This window comes from Haliaeetus albicilla, chromosome 13, assembly GCF_947461875.1.
Source record: "Haliaeetus albicilla chromosome 13, bHalAlb1.1, whole genome shotgun sequence".
NCBI classification, from domain to species: domain Eukaryota; kingdom Metazoa; phylum Chordata; class Aves; order Accipitriformes; family Accipitridae; genus Haliaeetus; species Haliaeetus albicilla.
The window spans coordinates 17,846,152-17,870,058 of NC_091495.1; the positions used below are offsets into that span (position 1 = coordinate 17,846,152).

At 41.8% G+C, this 23,907-nt stretch overlaps 1 protein-coding gene and 1 long non-coding RNA gene across 2 annotated transcripts in view; one reads left to right on the forward strand and one right to left on the reverse strand.

Moving 5' to 3' along the window:
- EPAS1 (endothelial PAS domain protein 1) overlaps nt 1-2,421 on the forward strand; it is a 78,825-nt gene extending 76,404 nt beyond the window's left edge. The window contains exon 16 of the mRNA XM_069800309.1: nt 140-2,421. Coding sequence (XP_069656410.1) covers nt 140-291 — 152 coding nt within the window. The 3' untranslated portion in view covers nt 292-2,421. The remainder of the gene's footprint in view (nt 1-139) is intronic.
- Nucleotides 1-23,907, reverse strand: part of LOC138688603 (uncharacterized) — a 43,648-nt gene that overhangs the window by 2,312 nt on the left and 17,429 nt on the right. The window lies entirely within an intron of this gene.

The window sequence follows — 23,907 nt, forward strand, 5'->3', positions numbered from 1 at the left end:
TTGCTGGTGGTTTGAGGCATATTGACATAAACACAAAATGAAATTATAACTGATATAAACAGAAGAAGGAGGAGAGGAAAGAAGTCCTCTGTGTCTCTCTGGTCTCAGCACCATGACTTACTTCACTAATCTCTTCCAGGTATGACCAGTCGTCTGCTGGGGCCCTCCTTTGAACCCCACTTGTTGCCTGAGTTGACAAGATATGACTGTGAGGTGAATGTCCCTGTTTTGGGCAGCTCTATGCTTCTGCAGGGCAGTGAACTGCTCAGAGCACTGGACCAGGCCACCTGAGCAATCCTGCAATATTCCATGGCCTATACTGTTCAAAACAGCTTCAGTTTTTAAATATATTTTTGCAAGTAGACAATTTCTAATACCAATACACTTTTACAGGATTTTACTTAGATATTGAACGTGTCCACGTTACCAAATAGTGGCCTTTTGAAGTTACTGACTTTATTATTCATATTAAAGAAATACATCTACTGTATTTTCTCCATTGCAATTAAAGTGTTGTTTAGAGAGTTTGATTACCCTCCCCTTATCTCATTACCTGTAATTTATATACTGAAATTTTCTTCAAATTTCATGCTCATAAAAAGCTGTGGTATAAATGCCTCATCACGTGACACTTTGGCTGCAGTACTGCAAAGATTTATTTTTATTGCCAAAGATGAATGAAACAAATCTGATTTCCTACCACAGTTTTTTGTTGATCTGCCAAATTGAAATCCTTTGAGTCTTTCTGTTTTCCAGCATTTATCGTATTGTAACTTTAATAACTTTGGAAAAGCATACTAAAGGAAAATCCCACCCTTCTGCCTCCCCACCTCCTTCCTTTTTATACATGCTGTTGAAAGAAATGTGAATGGTGAACTGCAATGTTTGTGGGTATCTGTGAAAGTTGCACCTTGTAAGCTTTTTTCCTCAGAAGCGAGCCACATTCTCAGATGCCTTAACCTGGCTTAGCTCTACAGCCAAGGCAGTACTACAGATTTACCCCAGTGGAGGATTTAGACCTGTGTTTTCATTTGTGTTGGGGTTTCTTGCTTTGTTGTTTCCTTCATTTTTTACAAAAAAAACCAGATTTTTTTTAATTTCTCGCTGGGTCAGTTGTTAATCATCTCTTGGTACTTTTGCTATATCTGTGACACAGCAACTTTAAGAGCCGTTACTACTAGTTCTAGCAGAATTTGTTATGTTGTTGCTGATGCTTTAGGAATCTGACCAGTGGCCAGTACTAACACCTCTGATTAATGTCACCCTTTTTCATTTTATATGCTAGCTAGCAATGTAATTGCAATATTGAATCATTAAAACTAAAAGTTAAAGTAGTATTTCCCAACATATTAGGCTAACTCAGTTAAAAGTAGACAAAAAGAATTAAGGATTGTGTAGTGAGATGAATATCTGGCAGGCAGGTCTCTATCATTTTTACTTGCCTTACATTAATCAGTAGCTGAAATGTCATTAAAAGGCAGCCAGACATTTTCAGAGCTCCTTTCCAACTATCATTAGTTGTCATGCACATATTTTTAAAAATAAGGCTTTGGATGCTTTCAAAGTCAAAGGGATTTGAAAGTTTAAATTACAACATATTTAAACAGTAAAAATGTTAAAGTAATAAAAGACAGGTGAGCAGTTCTGACTTTAAAATACATACAAACCTAGATACATGTTGGGATATATCATCTTGTTTCCTCCACTGGTATAAATCATCATAGCTTCATTGAAGAACATGGAACAGTGGCAATGTACAAAAGGTAAATTCTGGCCCAGAAACTTAGAACAAAGATATATTCTTTTGAGACTTCTGATTCCACTGAAGTCTGGCTTATGAAATTGCTTTGTATCATGCACTGACACTTGCAGAGAAGAGAGCCTTAGGTTCATAGAGCACTTCAGAGTTCACTGTGTTAAGTGAGTCTTAACCACACATACTGAGAAAAGCTGAAGATCTTTCGTTATTGGTACATAACGTAAAAAAAAAAAAGTTAGTCCCTGTTGTAGGCAATCTTTCAGGAGTTTATTACCAAAAATAATCTATTCCTAAAGTGAAGTTATTACTGTGTGGAAAAAATATATTGTAAGCATCAAAATCTGATGAAAAGTGGCAAACCAGATTTGACAAATTTGCAGTGGCAAGGACTTAAAGGCTTCAAGGATTAAAGACACTTGAATACTGCTCTTCTGTTCCTTATTTGTGTAGTTTCAGCATTAAAAACATTATACCCTAACAGTTTACTAAAACACTCTGAAAAATATTCCATGTCTTAATATTAATCATACTTTTTATCATAATTATTTCATAATCTATATTGCTAAATTCTTATTGACAATATTATAACTGTATGGGAACTTTAACTTGATAAGGAAATGTATTTTGACACTGATACTTTATTAAAGTATACTGATCCTAAATTTTTTGTGACTCGTTTGCTATGAATTTGTTATTTGTTGTATCATTGTAAAAGAAAAGTATTTATTAAATTATTTCTAGAAAATAAAGGTTTGCATTGATCTTTGAAGAATGAAAGAACAAACAAAAGCTACCCATATTTGAGAGCTGGGAAGTGGTGTGCTAAATGTCTGTACCACCAACCTTTGTGTAGAGTTTACCCAGCTTTCCTCAAATAGAGGATTAACGCCCTGCAGACTGCCCTTCTGAAACATATCCTATGGTTCAGACTGCTGCTTCTATTTCAAAGTGGATTTCTGTCTGCCTCTTGTAATGCTACCCTTAAAAAAAAAAATAAAAAATTTAAGTTGACAAAACATTTTAGAGGCTGAATTGCCACAGCTTCCCACTTCAGTTTTTGTAGCAGTAACATAAGACACCATATTCTGGCAGTCCTGACAAGCCCATGAATATGCCTCTGCTTCACCCACCCAGTCCTTTATCCCAATGCTGCTGCTAAACATAGAAATTGCCAGTTTTGCCTGTGCAATAATAGCGATCACGCTGTAGGAGGACAGACACATTAAGAAACTCATTTCCATACATGCACTTAAATTGAGACTGGCCTGTGTGGAAGCTGTTGGTGCTTGACCCTTCTGATGATAACTGCCTTTGAAACACGCAGTGCCCGTATTGGCACCTTTGAGCTTTGCCAACAACAGCAAATCTTCTGAATAACCTGCATAAGTGGGCTATTGTCACCTCCTGTTCTAGATGGGATGCTCTGCAGGCATAGAAAGTAACTCCCTGCCTCTGAATCTGTTGTAATTAACAGTAATCACACAACACCCGGTAGTCAAGAGCTAAAGGTAGTGTACCTCATACCCTCTCTTTTAAAGCATTCCATTGATCTTCAGGGCACTTGGACAAAGACTAACTCAGCATGTCAGATCTTAATCCAACTGAGGGTTAAAAAAAAGCCAATCTCAAGTAGAGATTAACCTATTCAGATCCATTTTATCTTTTAAAGGTTGTAATCACTAATTGCTAATATAAGTTAGTGCTACCAGGCATTATTTTTTGGGATGTCTGCACACAGCTTATTGCTAGCACTCTCATGCTGAAGAGCTTCCAGCATTCACTACTCCCATGTTCAAGTAGCTTAATGAACATACTCGTAAGTGCCTTTAGCCCCCCCCACCACCACTTTCTACTAGGGCTAAACACTTCTCATACTAGTGAGTTTTAGTGTTTTTCCCTTACCTATGTGAACATCCTGGACAGCTAAGCTCTGACATTGCAATTTACATACCCAAAAGACCCAAACCCTGGCCAGAAACATAATACATAGATTGCATCAATAGCCAAGTTTTGTTCTGCTGAACAGGCATTTATTACAACTTTTTAAAAAATTTTATTTCCTCACGCCCCCACCCCACCCCCAGTAGGCCAGCATAAGTGCTTAAAATTAAGTGTAGATCATCTTTCACTGCCTAAAAGCACCATTTCTTGGCATCAGATCTTGTATCTCTAACAGCATAGCACTGATCCCAACTATGTTGTTCAACACTCACTACATTGTGCTGAAAAATCAGGCAGTTTTGCCAACCTCTCCTGACTTGGGCTTCTCTCAGTCTCTGCCTGATTTTCAAGTCTATCAGTCATCTTCTTTTTAAAGTGATCAAGCATAAATTTTTCCTAGACCACAGATTTCATGCAGGTAAGATTCACGCTGTTTATTGAGCAAGTGGTTACAACAAAATACTGTAGGAAATTCTCAACATCCTTGTATATATTGTGATTACTAATAAAACTACAAAAAAGCCCAGATAACTTGGAGCAAAATCCAAGTTATATTTTCAGTCAAGACACCATCTCCTAAGGACTACTGAGATCTGTGGACAGTAGGTGATTCATCACACTTGCTTGAGATGACAGACAGTAAGCAGAGCACAGGAAAACACTCACTCCAACACACAGCTGGTCCAATTCTAGATGGTGAAGGTTTCATCTGTTACTTCTCCCCTGAGGAATTTTATAAAGCTATTCATAGACATGCCAGATATTTTTGTGGGTTTTTTTGGTTTTGTTTTTTAAGAGCTACAGTGGAGAATTGGAAATATTCACCTACATTTAAATAAACAGCATTATTTTCTTTCTCCCCCCTCCCCCCCCACTCTCTTACAGGCTTCCCAAGAGAGGATGAAACAATTTCTAAGAAAAAAGAAAATCCTTAACAATGTTTTCTTAGGACAACAAAATCTGTTACACATCCCTGTTCTGCTCTCTTAGCACAAGCCAACACACAGCACAACAGCCTCTTTTTGGTTATCTGGGGCTGCCTCTGAGCTCACCCTTGCCCGCCAGGAAGGCAGGTGTGGATTCCCACTACCCTGGGCTCTGTTTGTTATGGTTGCTTTCCTTAGTCAACTGAAGCTACAAAAGCACCATAGGAAGGCTCTAGCAATTGATATGTACCCGATTTTGGGGCGCTCCAATAAAAAATGGCTTCAGAGAGGGAGAGAGAGACCTTAGCTACACAGTTTGGAAGCATCACAGACGTTTCTTTTGTCTGAAAGCCAGCCTGCATTTTTGGCAGCTTGTAATGTGCCACAGGTCTCACATGGAACATTTTCCTTAAAGTCCTAAACTCCTGTATTCAAGGGGTTACTTAATTCTCTTCAGTCATGCCTCTCAGTTAGTAATGTGGTTAAGATGTCTCATTAGGGAACAGAAGCACATCCATGAACCTGGCTTGCAAAGACTACCTGCAAGCCAACCGGCACCAGCTACTACTGCCTTTTGACACCAGACAGCAGCAGGCAGCTGGAGGCAACAGCAGCTGCGTCCCTGGCTCGTGTGCTATCTGCTGTGGAAACTGCTGCACCTTAACCGCAGTGGCTGGAAGGACTGCTTAGACCTGGGTCACATCTCAAAAAACCCAACTCCCCTTAGCTTCGTTAAAAAAAAGAAAAATAAGCAACACCCCAATGTTGCCGCTTGAAAAGTCTGTGTTTAGATCTTGGAATTACAGACAAAGCTGGCAACCTAGATACTCAAAGGCACCAGCACCAGAAGACAAGAGTGAACTCCCACCAGGTATACTTTTTAAAATTATACCATTTGTAAGCTATTTATCTGGGGTCTCACTGCTGGTCTTTCTTTGAAGGACTGGCACTGGCTGGGTTTTGCAAGAAAAAGCATTACACAACATCTCTAGTGACTGAAGCTCTGTCTCCCCACAGCACTGGCAAAGAAAAACCTCCAGTGAAGTCTCTTGTGGCAGAAACCTACCTCAAGTGTTGCGTCCTCCAGGTGTATTGGTGTCACCCTCCAGAAGGACCAAAGGTCCTAGATAAACCACAGCAACACAGGGTGGCTAGTTCATCCATCAAACATGGAAAGTCCTCCAGTCTCTCAACAGCTGAACATGATTCTTGGCTGCAGCAAGCAACCCTTATCGCTTAATCTTGATTCCTGGCCTTTCCTCTAACACCAATCCCATTTCTCGCCTAGCTCCCAGCTCTTACCTAGGTCTGTGGTTTCATCATTCTGGTTTCTGCCTCATGCTGCCTTCCCCTTCTCCAGCTCACCTTCCCCTCCTGACAAGCTTGTTCCAACCTGCCACACCTCTACATGCCCCTCGTTGCAGGCAGCAGTTTTTAGCACAGATTCGGGGACTTCCACTATAGGTTCTCTCTGGTCATGTCCTTGCCTTGGCTGTCTGTTTGATATGACTATCAGCCAGATCCCCAGCCCTTTTTGCCCAAACCATCAGCTTCTGTGGTTCTTAATCTGAGCTCATGTTGAAAATGTCCAAACCCCATTCCCGCTCTAGTTGCTGGGCATGACACAACAGACCACAATCCTTGCCCTAACATGGAAGCTGATTTAATGCTCCAAGTCACATGAAGCTAGTGCATCCCCCTGAGACCTGCAACACCACCACCAATTGATTTCAGACATTTTCCTCAGCTATTATATGGCTCTTTCCATTTGCTACTCAAGCAAGCAATGGTGGGGTATGGATGAAAAAGGTTGCTGCTGGCTCAGACAGTATCTCTTTCATCATCCCCTTGACACTATTCTTCAAGCAAAATCCTAACAAATTTCAGATCTACATATAGTTTCTCCTGCAGTTTTGGAAATGAGAGCAAAGTTGAGCAATTTCCCCAGATGGCTGAACTCTGTCTGTAAAGCCAGAACAATTTCCCTGCCATAAGAGGAGCAGTATACGTTTTAGTCCTTTAGTTCTTTTAGTCCTAACAGCACCATAGAGCTAACACTAGTGGGAAGAAAACCCATGTTTATGGTTCCCCAAATCTTCTCCCCATACAAATAATTGCATGTTCAGGACAAAAATTAAGCTTGAGATAGAGGCACATACACTCATTAGAGCACTTCCAGATGCTTGTATGTGTTTAACGGACACCGACAAGTTCACATAGGGTGCTATTTCCAAGTCCAGCTTATCCCTCAGTATTTTCAGCCCTGAGTTATGCACTCACTCCAGAGTTTGCCTGTTCAGAATTGAGAACCCTGCAGTGCCCCAGGGGACAGTGACCTGCAGGGATATCTCTGTCCAGTTATAACCCATAAGTCAGGAAAATCAAAGGTTAACACTCCCGCAGACAGTAAAGTGATCACAACACCACTTCAACAGTTCCCCAGAATAAAGTTCTTTCTAAAGACATTGACAGGAATGCATTTTCCCAGTTATAACTGTTTATGCAACTGCACTTTATTTTAGATTCTCTAGTGAAAAAAACCAGCAGCTTGAAAGTCCTGCTCTCTTTTTCTCAAGATGTTGGTAAAGACCAAATTTGAGACAGAAAGGGAAAGAATAAATCAAAAAAAACCACAACTGTCAAAAACCCAGACTGAAGCCCGCAGCTCCCTGGCATTATTTTGTAGAAGTTGCACAGACTTCTAAGTGGCAAACCACAAAAGTTGCCTCATATGATGAGCCTTATGATCAATACAAATATATATATATAATTTTAATTCAGCCCCTCCTCCACACAGCAGCACCACAACAGTATTACACTGGATCAAACAAAGCATAAAATGGATGTTGTCACCGTCCAGTTTTAGATACGTCACATGACATCTGTTGGCTTTTCTCCTGGAAGGGCAGGCAATACTAATTGTGTCTACTGCCTTACTGCTAACACAGATAGTGCTGTCCTTAACCGCAGCCCCCAAAACACACTGGAGTTCACAGAAAGCAAACCAATGGAAGCTGAATGGAAGAACAGGTTGCTCTCCATTATTTTAACTTCAGCTGCAAACATCAAGATGAGCTTTCGTGTGTCTTACTTAACTACAGAAATGCTCATATTTTTTTAGCATATTTACACCTTTTAACACAGGTTGGTGTTCACAACTTCAATTTGTTTAATCTTTAGTCAGTTTGTGGAGTGCACAGTATCATCTGTTTTGGGGCCAGTCTGATCACCACAGAAATCTCAAAGATAAAGGAGACACCAACACTGAATAATTTTTGGTCAACCTCCCTCTTCCCTCTCAAAACCTCTCTTCTGCAGAAGAGATTTGTTTAATGATAGGCAACACCTTAAACAACTATGTGGTAGGTTTGCTCTTATCTAGCACCCCTTTCTTCCTTCCCTGGATCCACAGCAAGCATAATCTATGCAAAGCCACCCAAGCACTCTGAAAAGTGGACAAAAACCTGGCTTTTGGAACCATCAATTATATCTTAATATACCAAATAAACACTTCAACTTGTGCTTTCATTTTTAGAGTGACTTCTCCAACCTCTCCCCTTACACATTCTCCCTCTCCCCCATGCAAGACCAAGAAAAAAGCATCTTCAGAAAAAAATGAAATTAAAGTCACTAAAATACTTGTCTGGGTAACCAGCGGAGGAACAAGGAACCAATGAAATATCCGGAACTCATTTAAGTTCATTGGAAAGACAGGGAACGTTCAAGTCAACAATGTTCTCATTCTTCTTTCTGCAACACAGTCCCTGCAGGGCAGGGTTTGTTTGCACTGAGGTTTTGTATTAGAAACACACACACTTAGCTAAATACAATTTTGTTTATCCAGGATTTCTTCTGTCCTGTTCAGTGTACCACAAACCTGTGCTGAAAATAAACAGGGTGAAAAGTGCCTGTGCCCAGCGCTCAAGAACCACAAGAAGTGCCTCCGAATGGCACACTGCCATGCTGGGCATAGCCAAAAGACTTGTCCTGAAACCTGCTCAAAGCAGATCCTCTTCAAAACCCACCAGGAGAATGCTTTCCCTGGTGGGTACATTGAGACTGGATCCCAAACAAGCCACCTTTAGAGAGCAGGAAATGCTCCCGCTCTCTCCTGCTGAGCCATTCCCCGGGACATTTCCAAGAAAATACAAGTGATCCTCCTTCCTCCCCTTCCCTTTTCCTCACTTTATGCCTCCTTCCCATGGAAATCTTTCAGAGTATTTTGATTCTTACAGGCAAAATCACATCCTGACTCATGCCAAGGAAATGAATCCCACGTGTCTACAAAGCCTATGCTACAAACCAGTTGATGAGGGGTGACTGTCCCCCAAGCCCCTGAAAAATGGGTCTTCTGCTGTCTATGGCAGGAACTCACGCACTCCATAGGGCACTCCTGACCCCAACACAGGAATGCCCAGCAAGCTGCAGGACATGCTGCAGCTGTGCCTGGCAGACACGCCTGTTCTCAAGTCATGGGCCAGAAGCACAGTGGCTGAGCAAGCTGTTCATTTCATGTGCTTTCCCCAACACAGGTCACCTATACGAAACCCATCTACTAGGTTTAACGTAGATAATACACAATTCACTTACATATGGAGCAAGAGGGTAAATAAACCTGGTAATGTGTTACTTCCATGGTTCATGGAAATACTTTGTGGCTGGGCATTACAGAGCAATACCATGCAGAGTAAAAGCTGCCTAACAGGAAATTGCCCCAGGAAGCTTTCCAAAACCCGTTCTTTCCCCTTTCAAACTAGACCCCCAAACTTCACCGCTTGAAGGACAACAGCATAGCACACCCACTATGCTAGTGTTGTACCCGGCTCCTCCCAGTGAGCCACACTATAATGGCAGCAGCTTGCTAGGACCAAAAGCAGCATTGCAGGGTCCCCCAAGCACACTTGTGCTCAGGAGCCCTCACTCACAACACATAATTTCACACACAGCAATCAGATACTTCCTCAATTTGCTGCACCCCCCAGCTATAGCCTCCCTTTCTTCATTACCAAGGTGCCAAATTCTTCTCCTGAGTGAACATCGCCAGCTGACCTTTCCACAATGTCACACAGCACTTAGACAACCTTTGCCAGACGCTCTTATTGGAAATGCAGACCACGCAATTACAAAAGGAGTTCTGGGATCTTATCTGTACCACCATGACTCATCTTTGAAAGTAGTATTGCAGCAGCACTGAAACGTACATTCAAATTATTTGGGTGTTTTGGGGTTTTTTTGTAAAGTTAGCTACAGAAGAAAAAGGATGTGGACAGTTGCGCAGTCAAGTGCGGCACACGCTGCAGTTGGACAGGCCTACTTTTGACAGTACGAGTCGTATGTAGAACAAAATCAGTCCATACCCAAAGAGATATGGGCTTGTGGGACTAAGCTCTGTTAAGAGAAGTAGGCATTCAAAACTGAATTTTAAAGAGAATACGTTGTAGCTGTACAGCTAACACTAGGTATAGAACGCTACGTTGCACTTGCACCACACGGTGCCAATCACTGAACTAATGCTGAAAGAGTAAACTTGCTCTCCTTCCGGATCTCCAGTCACGATCCATCCAAACAAGTATTTTTACATTAACCAAGGAAAAAGGATAGAGTGTGTTTGAAGGCAGAAGTCAGCAGGATACAAAGAGGCCTTTTTGAAAATAATGCCAACTATTCTCTCCATTTTTTAAATGGAAACAAGTAGACTGTCATCCATTTCTACCCAATCATAACGTGTTCCGGCCCAACATTTCTTTCTACTGATAATTTGTTACACCTTCAGATTTTTCTGCTCTATTTAAAAAAAAAAAAAAAAAAAATTTAAAAAAAAGAAATCACCTGACTCATTTGGATTTTTTTAGCTTCTTAGTGACTCCCCTTAGCAGCTACAGAAATGTAGTTTACAGGCTCTAAAAAATGAGCTACTTTGAAAACTTAACTTTTTAAACAGCTTAAAGAAGATGGCTGTCATCCTTTCATTTCCAAGCAGCAGTTTGTGTAGATTTTAGTACAATCAATTCATGTCTATGTCATGTTTCATTTTCATGCTTCATTTTACAAGCCCACTAATCAGACTAATGAGGTTGAATGTGAAGAAATCCCTTTGTTTCAAGCTGAACAGCCTCTGAAACCACAGTTATAATGGTCTTTCTTTACTTAGTCAATTCCTGTGTGCAAGTAATAGCAAAAAAAAAAGGCATTACAGAATTTTTCTGCTAAACCTTAAAGGCAAAAAGCCATCTTATTACAACATGGCCTGTAATTTACAGGAGCTCAGGCTGTATATTGATGCAAGGGAGTCACATTGCCTTCCACTTTGTGAACATGCTTAAATGAAAATAAAGTCTTATTAACTGCTTTGGTAGGGTCACAAATATGTTCTGAATGTTCAAAATTGGTGGCTTAAGATAGTCCAGTCTGCAGGCAGCAGGGAGTTTGTGCTGTGCTGACCATGCTCCCCCATGGAGGAGTTGATTTCCCTGGCGCCTGTGTACAACATGTCTAAGACCTGGGTAGAGACTGGGACCCTTCTGGTTCATTAGCCTATCTAAACCACGAGCCACATATATATAGATAGCCCATGGCAGGAGACAGAAGCTAGAAGCAGAGATGGAAATTCCCACTCAGGGATTCATTACTGAGCCATCCCAGGCTGCAATACAAACCCGCCAGTGCTCCTTGGAGCTTTTTGTCATGAGTCAATAGGAGCACAGAGAGCTGCACAAAGAGACTTACAAGGGAATACACGCAATGATGGGATGGTACCACAAAAGGCGACACTGTCAACCCCCACACAACTCTGATAAACTTGAAATCATAATCTGAAAACAGTCTTGGCTTGAATTTGCTCATTCTTGTGTAATTTTTTTTCGTTTAGTATCACACACAAATGTCCACCCCACCCTTGCTTTGGAAAGCAAAGTAGTAGTCACAATATATAATAGTAATCAGAGAAAGGCTTGTTTCTGACCCTCTGAATGCCTAAGTAGCTGCCCAGACCATCTGCTGAACAAGTGACAAGTACATTGCAGAGTTAGGAGGTCACAGAGCACTCCACCTTTACCATCAAGGTTACTATGGGTGTCACTAGACCTGCTCAGTAGGAATATATAAGGTTCAACTATGGTTCAGAGTTGTCTGAAAGGTGCTGGATATACCTGTAAAAGGGCATGGAGATGGGGAGGGGAGGAGAGGTTATCTTTTTTTAGCCTGTAGCATGATCACAGGACAACAAGCACAGTGACATGGTTTAAAGCTGGGGAAAGAATGGCTCCCATTCAAAGCATAATACATCTATAGACAAAAATCCAGGCAACCCATTTCCTTCTAAAGCCATAAGCCAAGAATGAGAAATATACTCCTGCTACAACACATCCCAGATTATGACAGAAGCTCTAAGTCCTTCACATGTCACCTATAACATCCTGAGTTGAGAGTCAGTGGGGCTTTAAGGGATTAGAGGTACCAATCACTAAACCTCCTTTCCCCAAGCAGTCTGTGGAGATGGGGTGAAGATTTATCATGCCACAGCAGGGACTCCACATGGGCTCTGCCTGGTTAACCTTCAGAACTTTCCTAGGGGAAAAGGAGGAGCATCGCTGGTGAGAAGACACAAGGCTGTTCACCTCCTGCCCTTTCCCACTCTTGGAACAAAGATGCCCATTGCATAGGAGCACCCTCTGTATCAGGTGGAGCCTGCCTGCAGAGACAGAAGTGGTAGGACCAGGGCAGAGTACACGGTGGGTCACAGGACCAGTCTGATGGCTGCTACCACCACAGCACATGTACATGACTCTTAGCCAGAGCCTACATCCACCCACAGAAACCAGACATTTGAAAGTACTTTTGTTTTTCTCCCTCATAGGAGACAAACCTGAGCTACTCATCAGCTGTACCGTAACAGGTAAATAACTGAGAGAAGAGTTCTATGCAGAAAAAGCGTTTTAGCTTCCAACTATCTCAAGTGATCCTCTGATGTTTAATTAGGAATAATTAAAGAACAAACAAAAAGCCTGAATCCTTTCATGAATACTTCTTAGGTATATACTAGTTATTTCAAACAGGAGCTTGGTTCCAGGGTGGCAGACTCCCTTTGCACAGGAGCCGAGGAAAAGCAAACTAATCTGTCAAAGAAATAGAGCAAAAAGGTGTCAGATTTCTTCCAAAACAGAGATATTTTTGACAACAAACTGGTTAGTAAGCTTAAACAAGATGACTGACTAATGACAGACAACAATCCCCTACAATCAGCCTCAAGACACAGGTGTTATTAAAAATCAACATGTAGCTTTACAGAAGTCTTTTAAACACTGTAATGCCTCCCAGACATGGGAAAAGAATAAAACTGCCTGAGCAGCTTGTGTTTGGCATAGAAAAAGAGAGTTAATTAAGGAATTGGGTTATTCCCAAACCATGCTGTTTAAGAAGCCCCATTATACCTGCTGCACAATAGGTGGGATCCATTTTCTTTCAGCAACACTTATGTCAGATGTTAATTTAAGACTGTATCACGTTTAACAAATACTCTCCTAAGACAAACTACCTTCTGCTGAAAAGAGGCAAATCATGTCGCTGGGAGTACTGCAAGTGGAAGCTCACTAACTAGAGCATATGGGTGAAAAGCAGGTGACATGGCAATGCACGTTCAAGCAAGTTTAAAGGTGGAAGCTGGAATATTGCTTAGAGTCATCGGGGATACAGGAGTAGCAATGGAAAAGGATGATGGCGCTCCTCAAAGCGAGGGAGCACAGCCTTTACCACCCTACTACACCTGCCAACTCCTCTCTCATTTTCGGCACAGCCTGTTTTGCCCCTCCAGGGGCATGTGCCCTGACACAAAGAATGCCCCCTCTGTGCTGCCAGCTGCAGCTTCCATTCTCAGCAGAACTGGGGGTAGTCACCACCTTGCCAGCATCCCCCGGGCACGCTCATCCTCCCATGAGGGGCACAGGAGGAGGACGGGACTGATTCTCATGGATTTTATGCAGCTGTAAGGGCAGCAAGCCATACGCGACTGGTAAATCGGCAGACACGTCGCCTCTCCAGCAGATGTGGAAACAGCCTGTGGAGGCCTTCCTGTGTGAGGATGCAGCTGGTACGGGGGCTGCCCTTGCCTCCTGCCCCCACTACACCAGCTGCACAGCCCAGCTGGGCACCCCTCTGGCCCGGGGGGGACTGGCACACACTGGCACGAGAGGGAGGGAGGGCACAGCAGAGGGGGCCAAAAAGCAGCATGGAGAGAGGAGAGAAATGAACAACAGCACCCCCACCACAACATTGCACCTCTTCTTAGAAAGCCCATGCCCCAGGAAGCCATGGGGACTCGCCTTCCCCCGCCACAGCCACAAAAGCCTGCTGGGTGTGCCAAAGGGTGCTGGGGCAAGAGGCAGGAGCAACAGTTTCAGCAGGAGGACTAAGAAACGGAGACCATGGCAGCCAACCTCCAATGGCAGCTTTGGCCTCATTTTAGCACCAGAGGTCCACAGACCTTCTGAGGGTGCTCAGCAAGGTCCTGAAGGTTAGTCTTGAGGCTACATGTGGGCACTGAGAGGGTGTGTTGCACAGGAGGCAGCAGGTTCCCAATTGCTGACCACAGGAAGGAAGGAGGCTCTGCAGCCACACAGGGAGGAACCACAGGTGTGGAAGAAGATGGGGGTAGCACCCCTTGCCTTCCTTGCCTCACTGGTCCATTTAGATTTGAAGCTCTCTGGTGCAGGGATTTTCTCTCCCTGCTGGTTTTCAAAGTACCTCTGAGGATGGAACCTTGAAGCCATTTGTGGCTTTGCAGAAATTTCCATAGATATAAATAATATGAAGCAAGAAAGAGGAATTTTAGTCATGGGATGACAATGTAGAGGAGGTATTTAAATCCACCTCTACCTCTAAGCACCTGCCACTCACCAGTAACGCTTTCACACTACTGCTGTACACTTCTTTTTAGCTTAGCAGTGCATTACATCAGCATTACGTATGAATCCCCTAGGCAATTTTCGGTCACCTCTTCATGCTCAGCCCATCTTGCCTTGCATCAACAAAACCAGCATTTCACATAAAATAATCACAACAGGTCTGCTGATTGGAGCACTTTCTAACTAGAGACTAAGCTTCACAGTTTCATGACAACCCTTTTCCCCTGCATTCCCAGGGGTGTAGCGCTCTCCCTATTTGGTAGTGCAACACTTTGTCTTCAGCATTTGTGTAACTGTAGCTAAGCAATCACTAATAGCTAAGCTCCCAAATTCTAATCCTAAATAGTGGCAGCGGTGAATCTATGAACATCAGTTAATACATCCTAATTTAAACCACACAAACTACAGCCTGATGCACTGACTACCCTGGACACAGTGTGATCCAGGGCAGTTAGCAGACCCCCCTCATAGCAAGCTAACAGACCTGCCCCTGTGAAGTTAAAATGCTGAATTTCATGTAGAACTCTAGTCTTACAGATGTTCCTTCACCACGTTCTGGCCCAGCTGCTATGCTTGCACTTTTTAAATACTTTGGAGGAACCACCATATCTTTCTGAAGGAGGTTCAGCTGCACAAAGTGAGCAAAGACAAACAAAACTGAGTAACAGTGACTCAATTCCATTTCAAAACTCACAATCATACATTGCTTGGACAAGGAAAACCATTTGCAGAACAAATGATAGTCTACAGCCCTCGAGCAGGAAAGGTCATGTTGTTATGGTTATTTTTCATGCTTAACCCTTCCCATGTCATTTGCTCTTCTCTTCCGTGTCCTCAGATAGTGCAGTCTGATCTCAGCAAAGAGACTTTATGAATTCAACAGAAACGTGAAAGAGTGGGAGCCTATTTCACTGACCTAAATGTAGGACGAGGACCTTAAAACTGTCCTGAATTGTAAGGGACCCAGTTGTTAACAGCCTTAGGAAAGCAAGAAATGAGATACTGTACTACTCTAGGATTTTGAGGTACAGCTGCTTAATAAATTTTTAATGTTTATTCCACAAATTTTTCAAAATTTTCTGCAGAGAATTGCCAAGAAATGCTACAGAGTATCATGAAGGGCACGCACTTAGAAATATAAAAAAATAAACACTGAAACTCCTAAAGTACCATCTCTCCCCTCAGTTGCTTTAGTTCTAAAAGGATGGGTTTAGAGGCAAAATACTTATGCAGCAGGAAATATATAATTTGTGTATATTTTACTCTACAATCTTTCCTCAATGTAAAAACATTTTTTCTTGAGGTGTTCTTATTAGTTCCTAAAGGAAACATTAACATCAGCAGATCTGATCACAGACAAAGTCTCCCCGATGGTTAGACAATGTTTATGCTTACAACAAAAAAACCGTAACAGACTAAGCCCTCCGGGATGAGTAAGCAGAAAAGAACCTCTAGACCAGCGAAAGTATCATGCTGTATGTTTCTTCACTAAAAAAAACCTGTGCAACACACAATCAAAAAGCTGAACTTTATGCTTTGCCAGTAAGCAACGGGTAAAATGACCTTATTTTTTCTACACAGCTTGCCCTTTAGCAGTATTCTTTTGAAGGACAGCAAACCACGGAAAACAAACCCTATCATCCCCCAAGGACCCCTGAAACAGTTCAGCCCTGATAAGAAGTTTTTAATGGGCTCTTCCCAGAAGCACGCATATTTTCTCATAAGCATTTACCTAAGAAAAGTGAAGCAATGAAGCACACAAATGCCTGTTTATGTAAGCCCATTCATGTGCAGACGTGTATGAATACCAAAGGTTGAGACTTGGGATCTCATTCGATGGTACTTTGAGTGAAAATGTCAGGACTTAGTGCAAACAAGATCTTAAAACCAGAGGTTCTGGATGCTGAAAGTTAAAACTTTCATGGTGAGAAATCGGTCTTGGTCACGATGACACACAGTCGTGGTCAACACTGGGCTTCTAAAGGTATCAAGTGTTTTGCATATATAAACACTGACAATTCAATTAAGTAAATCTCAGACATACATAAAGCTAAATTATATTGAATTTAGTTATGGATAAACCCCACAGCATGTAAAACTTCTCCACTTTGTTTTATATTTGTAAAAAACCCTGCCATAAATACATATTTTCTTCTTTGTACTATTCAGTTTTCCTATAGACTCCACAGAAAAGATGCATTTCATGGACAGAGTGAATTATTTACCCTTCTCAGGGATGACAAAACACAAATGCACTCTGGTCTGGAGACTGAATTGTCTGTGCACATGTACAATTAAGACAATATGGTCTTTTGAGCATACTTACAGATGCAAAACCATCCCATTGAGAACATTTTCAAGCATAGTATAAAACGCAAAGAAAAGAAAAACTCATTACATTTTGCTATCCATAAAGATGAGTTTTTAAAATTCGCTTCTGAATCCATTAGAGAGAAGAGACGACTAAAGTTCCTTCAAAACGTTTCCCTGCATGGTCTACTTATCTATGGGGAAACTCATAAAATCCTCATTTTGATAGCAATGTTCCCACAATCGCTAAGATGCCTTCCAAGATGTTTATGAAGGAGAGTCAGAGGAATGACACAAGCACATGAGGGTTCAAGACCCAAGATTATCATGCATTTCCCCTCCACTGTGCCAGTGGTAAAGTACCCATGATGTCCTACTGTAACTTTGTTTTTCCTTTCCTCACAAAACTTGCTAGCAAAGAAATCCTTGAGTACCTGCGATAGAAGAAAAGCCTCCAGGTCATATTCCCACAATCCAGATCTAGACTATTTGAAACAGATCCAGATGCCACTCCTAATGGCCCTTCTTGATGAGCAGAAATCACTGACTAATGATGCCCAGGAGGTATTTTTCTATCCTCTGCATAGCTGCCATCACTTTCAAGATTCTCCATCCTCCACTACTAATGTACATTTCTATCATCATGGCATATTGTTGCACTTTATATTCAATGTAATTTCCCCTCAGTTTTATGCCCTCTTCCCCTAGAAATATGCCAAGAATCACTCCATCATACCATGAACCAGCTATGCCAATAGGTCGATAGCAGCTGCTCCTGAACATCTGGCTTCACCTGTTGCCAGGAGCATAATTATCACTTCTAATGCTCAACTGCCTGAGATGTTGGCAAGAGTCAATTTCTGGTATACTCCTTTTTTACCCATATAATGGACAGTGATTATCAGAGATAAACTAGAGATTAGAAAAATCCCTCCCTTCTTGACCTAAGTGGCAAGAGCTGTCTTCTCAAGATACAACTTTATATGCATTTTGGGTACAGTATTCATAAAAATAGATTGGTATTCAAAGACTAATTCAAAGAGTTTCTCCTGGTTCACTCTGTTGGCAATGACAGGAGGTAGATTATTACATAGGGCTACTCAGAGCCACCACTGAACTGTCCTGCCTTTGATCTTGGTGGTAAGTACAAAGGCCTGATAAAACATACACAGTCATAATGAAAGAAGATGAAAGATCTTTGGACTAGCTAATTTATTGCTAATTTTGCTCTCATCCTTTGCCTACCAGACAAAACGCAGACTAGACTTCTCTGATATCTCAAATTTTGCATGCTCCACACAGGGTTGACTGCGATAGTCCCATGGGTTTTGAGAGCATACGAAGACAGATATTCCTTCTGAAATCAGAATCAGGGTTTCTTATGTCTGGAGTATGAGAGTGTGAACTGCTCCAAGTGCAACATTCAATATGGTTTAGATCGCCTCCTTAGCTGAAAGTAAGTTTGTGACCGAGAAAGAAGCCAAGAAGGGAAAGGAATAAGTGAACTTCTAATATTGCTAAGAAACTGCTGGACAGGCAATAACCTTGTGTTCCACAGTTTAACATTTATTGGCAAATAAGCAAGCTGGAAATTATTCCCCTCTTTCACGTGGCTTCCTGCCCAGTAAGCAGGTTTCCATCCAAGTTCTTCACATCTTTTCTGAACATGACCTCTTCTTTGTCAAAAGTGATCCTGTCACCCAGGCTCAAGCATCAATCACAGTTCAGGGCCAAAGGCATGCCTGTCTTGTATTGAATTCACAGGTACCTTGTCTCCATAAACTTTGTTTTTATTCATTAGCTCAGGTACATAACCTTGTTACTGGGTGACAAAAGGATGCAAAAGCATTGCCAGAGCTATTCCTTTACCTCCTTCCCACCCACTCCAAATCAACACTCTCCTATGTATCCTGTGAAAAATAAGCTCTAATGCAAAGCTGAGACCTACTAGCCCAATTTAAAAACTGTATTCTTTCTTACCAAGTATGAACATTAACTTTCTATCTTAAATTTAGGGGATTTTGCAAGACTGAAGTATTCACCTCCTGTGTTTTTGGTTCTGTTCATGATTTTTCAGGCCTGAATTCACAGAATGTAACCATGGTTTGCTAGGAATGGGGAAAGAGCATGCCTGAGAGCAATCTCGTTCACTTCTGTGCCCATTGGGGATTCTCATATCTTATAAGCTATTTCAACACTATAAACCACTTGAATTAGTCTAGCTATTCTTCTTTTGTTTACTGATCCTAGACATTGCATATGAAGACATTCTAAGTATAAATTTTGCCAAATCATTGTGGAGACTTTGTTAGTAATCATATCTGCTTTGCCATGAGCATGGAAAAATTGAGCAAAGCTGACCAGAGAAGCATTCAAGCAATTTTTTATTACATGTCATTCACACCTAAAATATAAGCTTAAATATAAAATGTAGTAATGCAGACTTCGGCTTCCGAGACTGAAATTTATCCCTTACATCAAGGCATGAAGCTCCAAGGTAGCTCGGAGAGATTACACAGGCTCTTTTTGCGCTAGTTTCTCTGGGAGTAAAGTGAAAATAAGCATTGGTCATTAATGAATATGACAAAGTATTTGAAGACTGAAACGCTCTATGTAATATTCCTCATTATAAAGGGTACAAGCGTTCTTCCATCTTTGATATTCACAGTGAGTGTTGAAAGGCCACAAAGTTGAAGAGCACATTGTTAAACTCTTCTCCCAAACACAGCTGTCAGGGTGAAATAAGAAAAATACTTCTCAAGCTGTTTTTATTGTGCATATCTACAGGACATAGGTGAATACCTGTGTGACCTGCTGTTGCTTTAAACACAAAAGAAGTGTGGATGCAAGAACCACACCCAGATTCCAGTTTACAAGCAACCCCTGTAACCTCTTTCCAAGTCAGGTATTTAAGAATGCTCTGTCTCTACCTATTTGGTGGTTTTCTAATTATTTCCAAATAACTATTTTACTGGGCAATGCCAACAAAATAGCAGCTCAACAGGACCAAGGACATCAGATACCGATCTTGTAAATCTATGGCTTCCAATTCTGCCTCTAATTGTGGAACAGCATGGATTCAGTAGAGCACAAAGGTATTTTCTTGTGTCAACAGAACCATAGCAGTGTTCAAATACTTCTTGTACTTCGGCTTTAGTATCTTATGATATATCTGTTGCTTTTAGTAGTCATGTCACAATCCTGATTCACATTCAGTGAACCAGGTGAACGTGATTCATGCCTATGCAGATGGCCACATTCAAGCTCACTGGTTATCTCAAACACCTACAAGACCACCTGTCCAAGGCCTTTTGGCTCACGTGTTGCTTAATCAAGCTGTATTGTGCACCTTGTAACAAGATATCTTCCCTCTTCCAGGAGGCCAAATACATTATCAGCTCTTCACCATTTTTATTGAATTTTCTATATTAGCACTGTGCCTCTGTTAGCTAGAGTAACAGTGACCTCAGCTCAGGGCGATTCAGACTCCCTGCACTGCATTCAGGCGGGCAAGAGCATGAAGGGTGTGCTGTTTTTTAGCCTCCAGTCTACCTCCAGGGTGCTACAGTCATTGCAGACAAGGAGCTGTGTACAAATCTCCAAAGCCTTTTGTTTGCATTGCAGAAGACAGAACCACAACTGCATCTGCCCCTTCTCTACCCTCCAAGGGCTTCCTTTTCTCAAGAACAAAGACTAATAGCACTGGTGGGATGATCCAAGCTGGGAGGAAAAGGAGAGGTACAGAAGCCATACTTTCAGAAAATGCTGTTCAGTGCTCAGTTACTTGGTGAGAAGGGCAAGAATGACAGATTGAGTAATACTAGGGGAGGAGACAGTGGAAGAGAGAATGTGACAAGTGAAAAGGAGTGCTGGGGTCTGCTACATCACTGGGGTGTGCTCCAATCCCACATAAAAAATACAGTCTCTTTTCTTTCAGTCAGTTGAGTCCTGGATTTCTGTTATGCTTGCTGGCAACCTGCATGCAAACTCCACAAGTTTGTACTAGGTACTGCATTTGATAGAGGTCTGTACTGGAGAAATGGGAATAGACGATCAAAGGCATCGACAGGCCATACAAGTGCTTCCAGGAAAACACAGCACAGATACTAACTCAGCAATAACAGCTCTGCACAGGCTTCCTGTGAATCATTATAAGATGGACATGTATTTAGAAAATAAAGGCTTTAGTTCAGTCCTCTGTGACTGACATACGCATGCTCTTCAATTTCAGTTTTTTACATCAACAAGTCTTGTGGTAAAGCTGCCTTGAGATAGGTGCAGCGCAATTGCCACAGATCAGTGTTTTCTGGTATGGCCAACCTCAAAGCCTCCCTCAAGATGTTGACAAGAACTTTGTATCTCTAGGATATAAGTAAGGGCTCTGCTACCCATATACCCGAATGAGTTCCAGAAGAGGTGCCCAACATTCAAACCCCATCCCATGCATATTTCTGTAGTGGACAAAGCAGTATGCCTCTTTGGGCAAAGTTTAATACTATGCCAATCCTCCCCCTCCTCATGCTAGTATTGACCTGAAAGGGTCACCCACCTTGCTCCACATTTGAGTCAGGGTGCAAGCAGTGGGGACAACTGTGACATTTAGACTGGAGCACCAGGCTCAGGTAGCAAAATACCATTGATAGCAGTTTTGAGAAGGCTATCTGTTTCCTCACTTACACAAGGAATAGCATCAGGCTAAACAAGATGAGCAACAGTAATGCCTGCCTCCTCTCCAAATTCTCTCCTGAAGGAAGCTGTTTTAAAACCGATATAAGAACAAAAGACAATATTGAAATGCAGACAAATTAAGTCTTTTCCATCCCTCCAAGACTTGTCACTAGAGGAAGTGGCTTCCTTCTCTCTGGGGAACAGACTTGATGTTGCTGCATCTGTTGTGCCTTCATTCAATACTGTGCTGAGCAGCAGAGAACTGTGCAGCCTTTTGCAATGCCTTTTTTTCCACCTCTCATTTGCCTCGATCGGCCCTGTTTCCAGCTCATGATACAATATTCTGATAACTCTGTTTTCACCCTTACTTTCCACTAACAACATCATCTGCTCTCACTGATGTAAATATGGCACAAAATGATGTTTATATTTGCCTTTACTAAAATGTAGAGCCCATACCTTCCAGAATACTTTTTCCAGTTAAATATGGTAATGAACTTGACATGACAGACCACAGCAGAACAAGCTGTCATAGTATTAAGTCACCTTTCTTCCCCCTTCTCTACAGTTTCTCCTACAGCTATACAATTAAAATATATGTAGTCAGGAGCAGATCTGGGTGGGTGCTTTGCAACTTCAAGCAAAGACCACACATTGGGTATGGAGAATCCAGAGAACCAAACATGTTACTCCAGTCTCCAGGGAATATTCAGAAGGTACCTACCTTAGACATGTTTTCCACCTTAGGTAAGCAACACATGTATGAGATTGGAAAAGCGCTTAAATATACTGAAATCTTAAAAATAATCAGGTAAGCAAACAAAGCTTATACAAATCAGAATGTTTAAACAACTTAAGGAAGGGTTAAGAGAATAAAAATGATTGCTTACTAAGAGAGTAATACAAAACTTTATACTTGTGAAAGCAGTTGTATAATAAAGGGTTACCCTACACACAGATCAGTTCCCAAGATGTCAGTGAGCCAAACCAGGTAGGAAGAACCACAGACTACTTGACTACAAGGTAGGAGTTTTCCATATCATCCTTATCTTTTAAGATAGCTTGCCAGCCAAGGAGGATATGGTCTAAAGCCAGACAGTCTTAGCAACATGTTGAAGGCTAAGAAGAAATTTGTAGCAGAACAAACTGAACTCAATTCCTTAACTACTGCATCATCACTCCTTACCAACTTTGTTAGACACCTGCAATTTAAAAGTCCTTATATGACAGTTTAAAGAAGAAAACCGGTTAGTGTATGAACAGAGGTTAGGTGTCTACTGCAGCATTACTGTGCTTGGGTTTTTACACCAAAGGAAATGGTTTATAATGGAAGCTTGCAAGAGCTTTGTTGCATGTCTCTGGAACATGACAGAACTGCTGTTCACATGCTCTCACCTTGCAAGTAAGAAGCATCAGCCAGAAGCATCAAAACCTACAGATTTGGCACTTAAGTCTAGCTCTCATATTTTGTAATTAATCTTACCTCACCATCAACTTTCCACGGTAATACTGAAAGGAGTAGGACAGTTACAATTCTAAGGGAAACACCCAGCAACTTCTGTCTGCTATACAGTTTCAAAGGTGTGGACAGTAGCACAAGCTGACTAACTAAGCAAGATATTTGAACCACAGATGCAGGTTTAGGTACCAAGATCCAAAGGTACACAGCAGGCCAGTTTAGTCATTAGCAGTCAAAGGCCAGACAGCGATGAAGTCAGCTCACCATGTCAGAAGGCATCTTGGTAAATAAAAATCTTGCTCTTCATGTCACCTTGCCCTTCTGGGGATGAGGGAAGATGAGCACAGTAAGAAGCCTTCTAACCAGATGATTCACTTATCTTTTTCCATTTATGGGACAGAATCACCTATATCTTGTTTACTGCTGAAAGACTTGCCCTGCTACACAGGCACAGTGGACCTAACCTCTGAGAAACACTGCCTTTGCTGTAGACAGGCAGATGTTCTTCCTGCCCTGGGAAGGACAGATGCTGGATGCTGGAGAAGGCTGTTTGGGATTTTTCCCTAAACATCCTTAGGAAGTAGATTTCAAAGAGATAGGTCACTATATTCAGTCCCAGATGTGGTTCTACGCTCCATAAACAAGTTTTGATGATTCAAAATTAGGTACAGTGGCAAGATGGCACCAACCAACTTTAAGGAAATTTTTATCATCTAGAAGTCATGACCGGGGGGGGGGGGGGGGGGGCGGGGAGAAGGTAAAACAGCAATTTGCACATCAAACATTCAACCAGCAAGCACATCAATATCAAGGGTGTGAAATGCTTTGGATCACCACTAGGGATGAATCACCAGGGTTCCCCTGCCTACAGAAACCTGTGATGCAGAAAGCCAATAGATTTTTACTCAGCTGCTAGAAAGCTTTGAGACAGGCTATATACACACT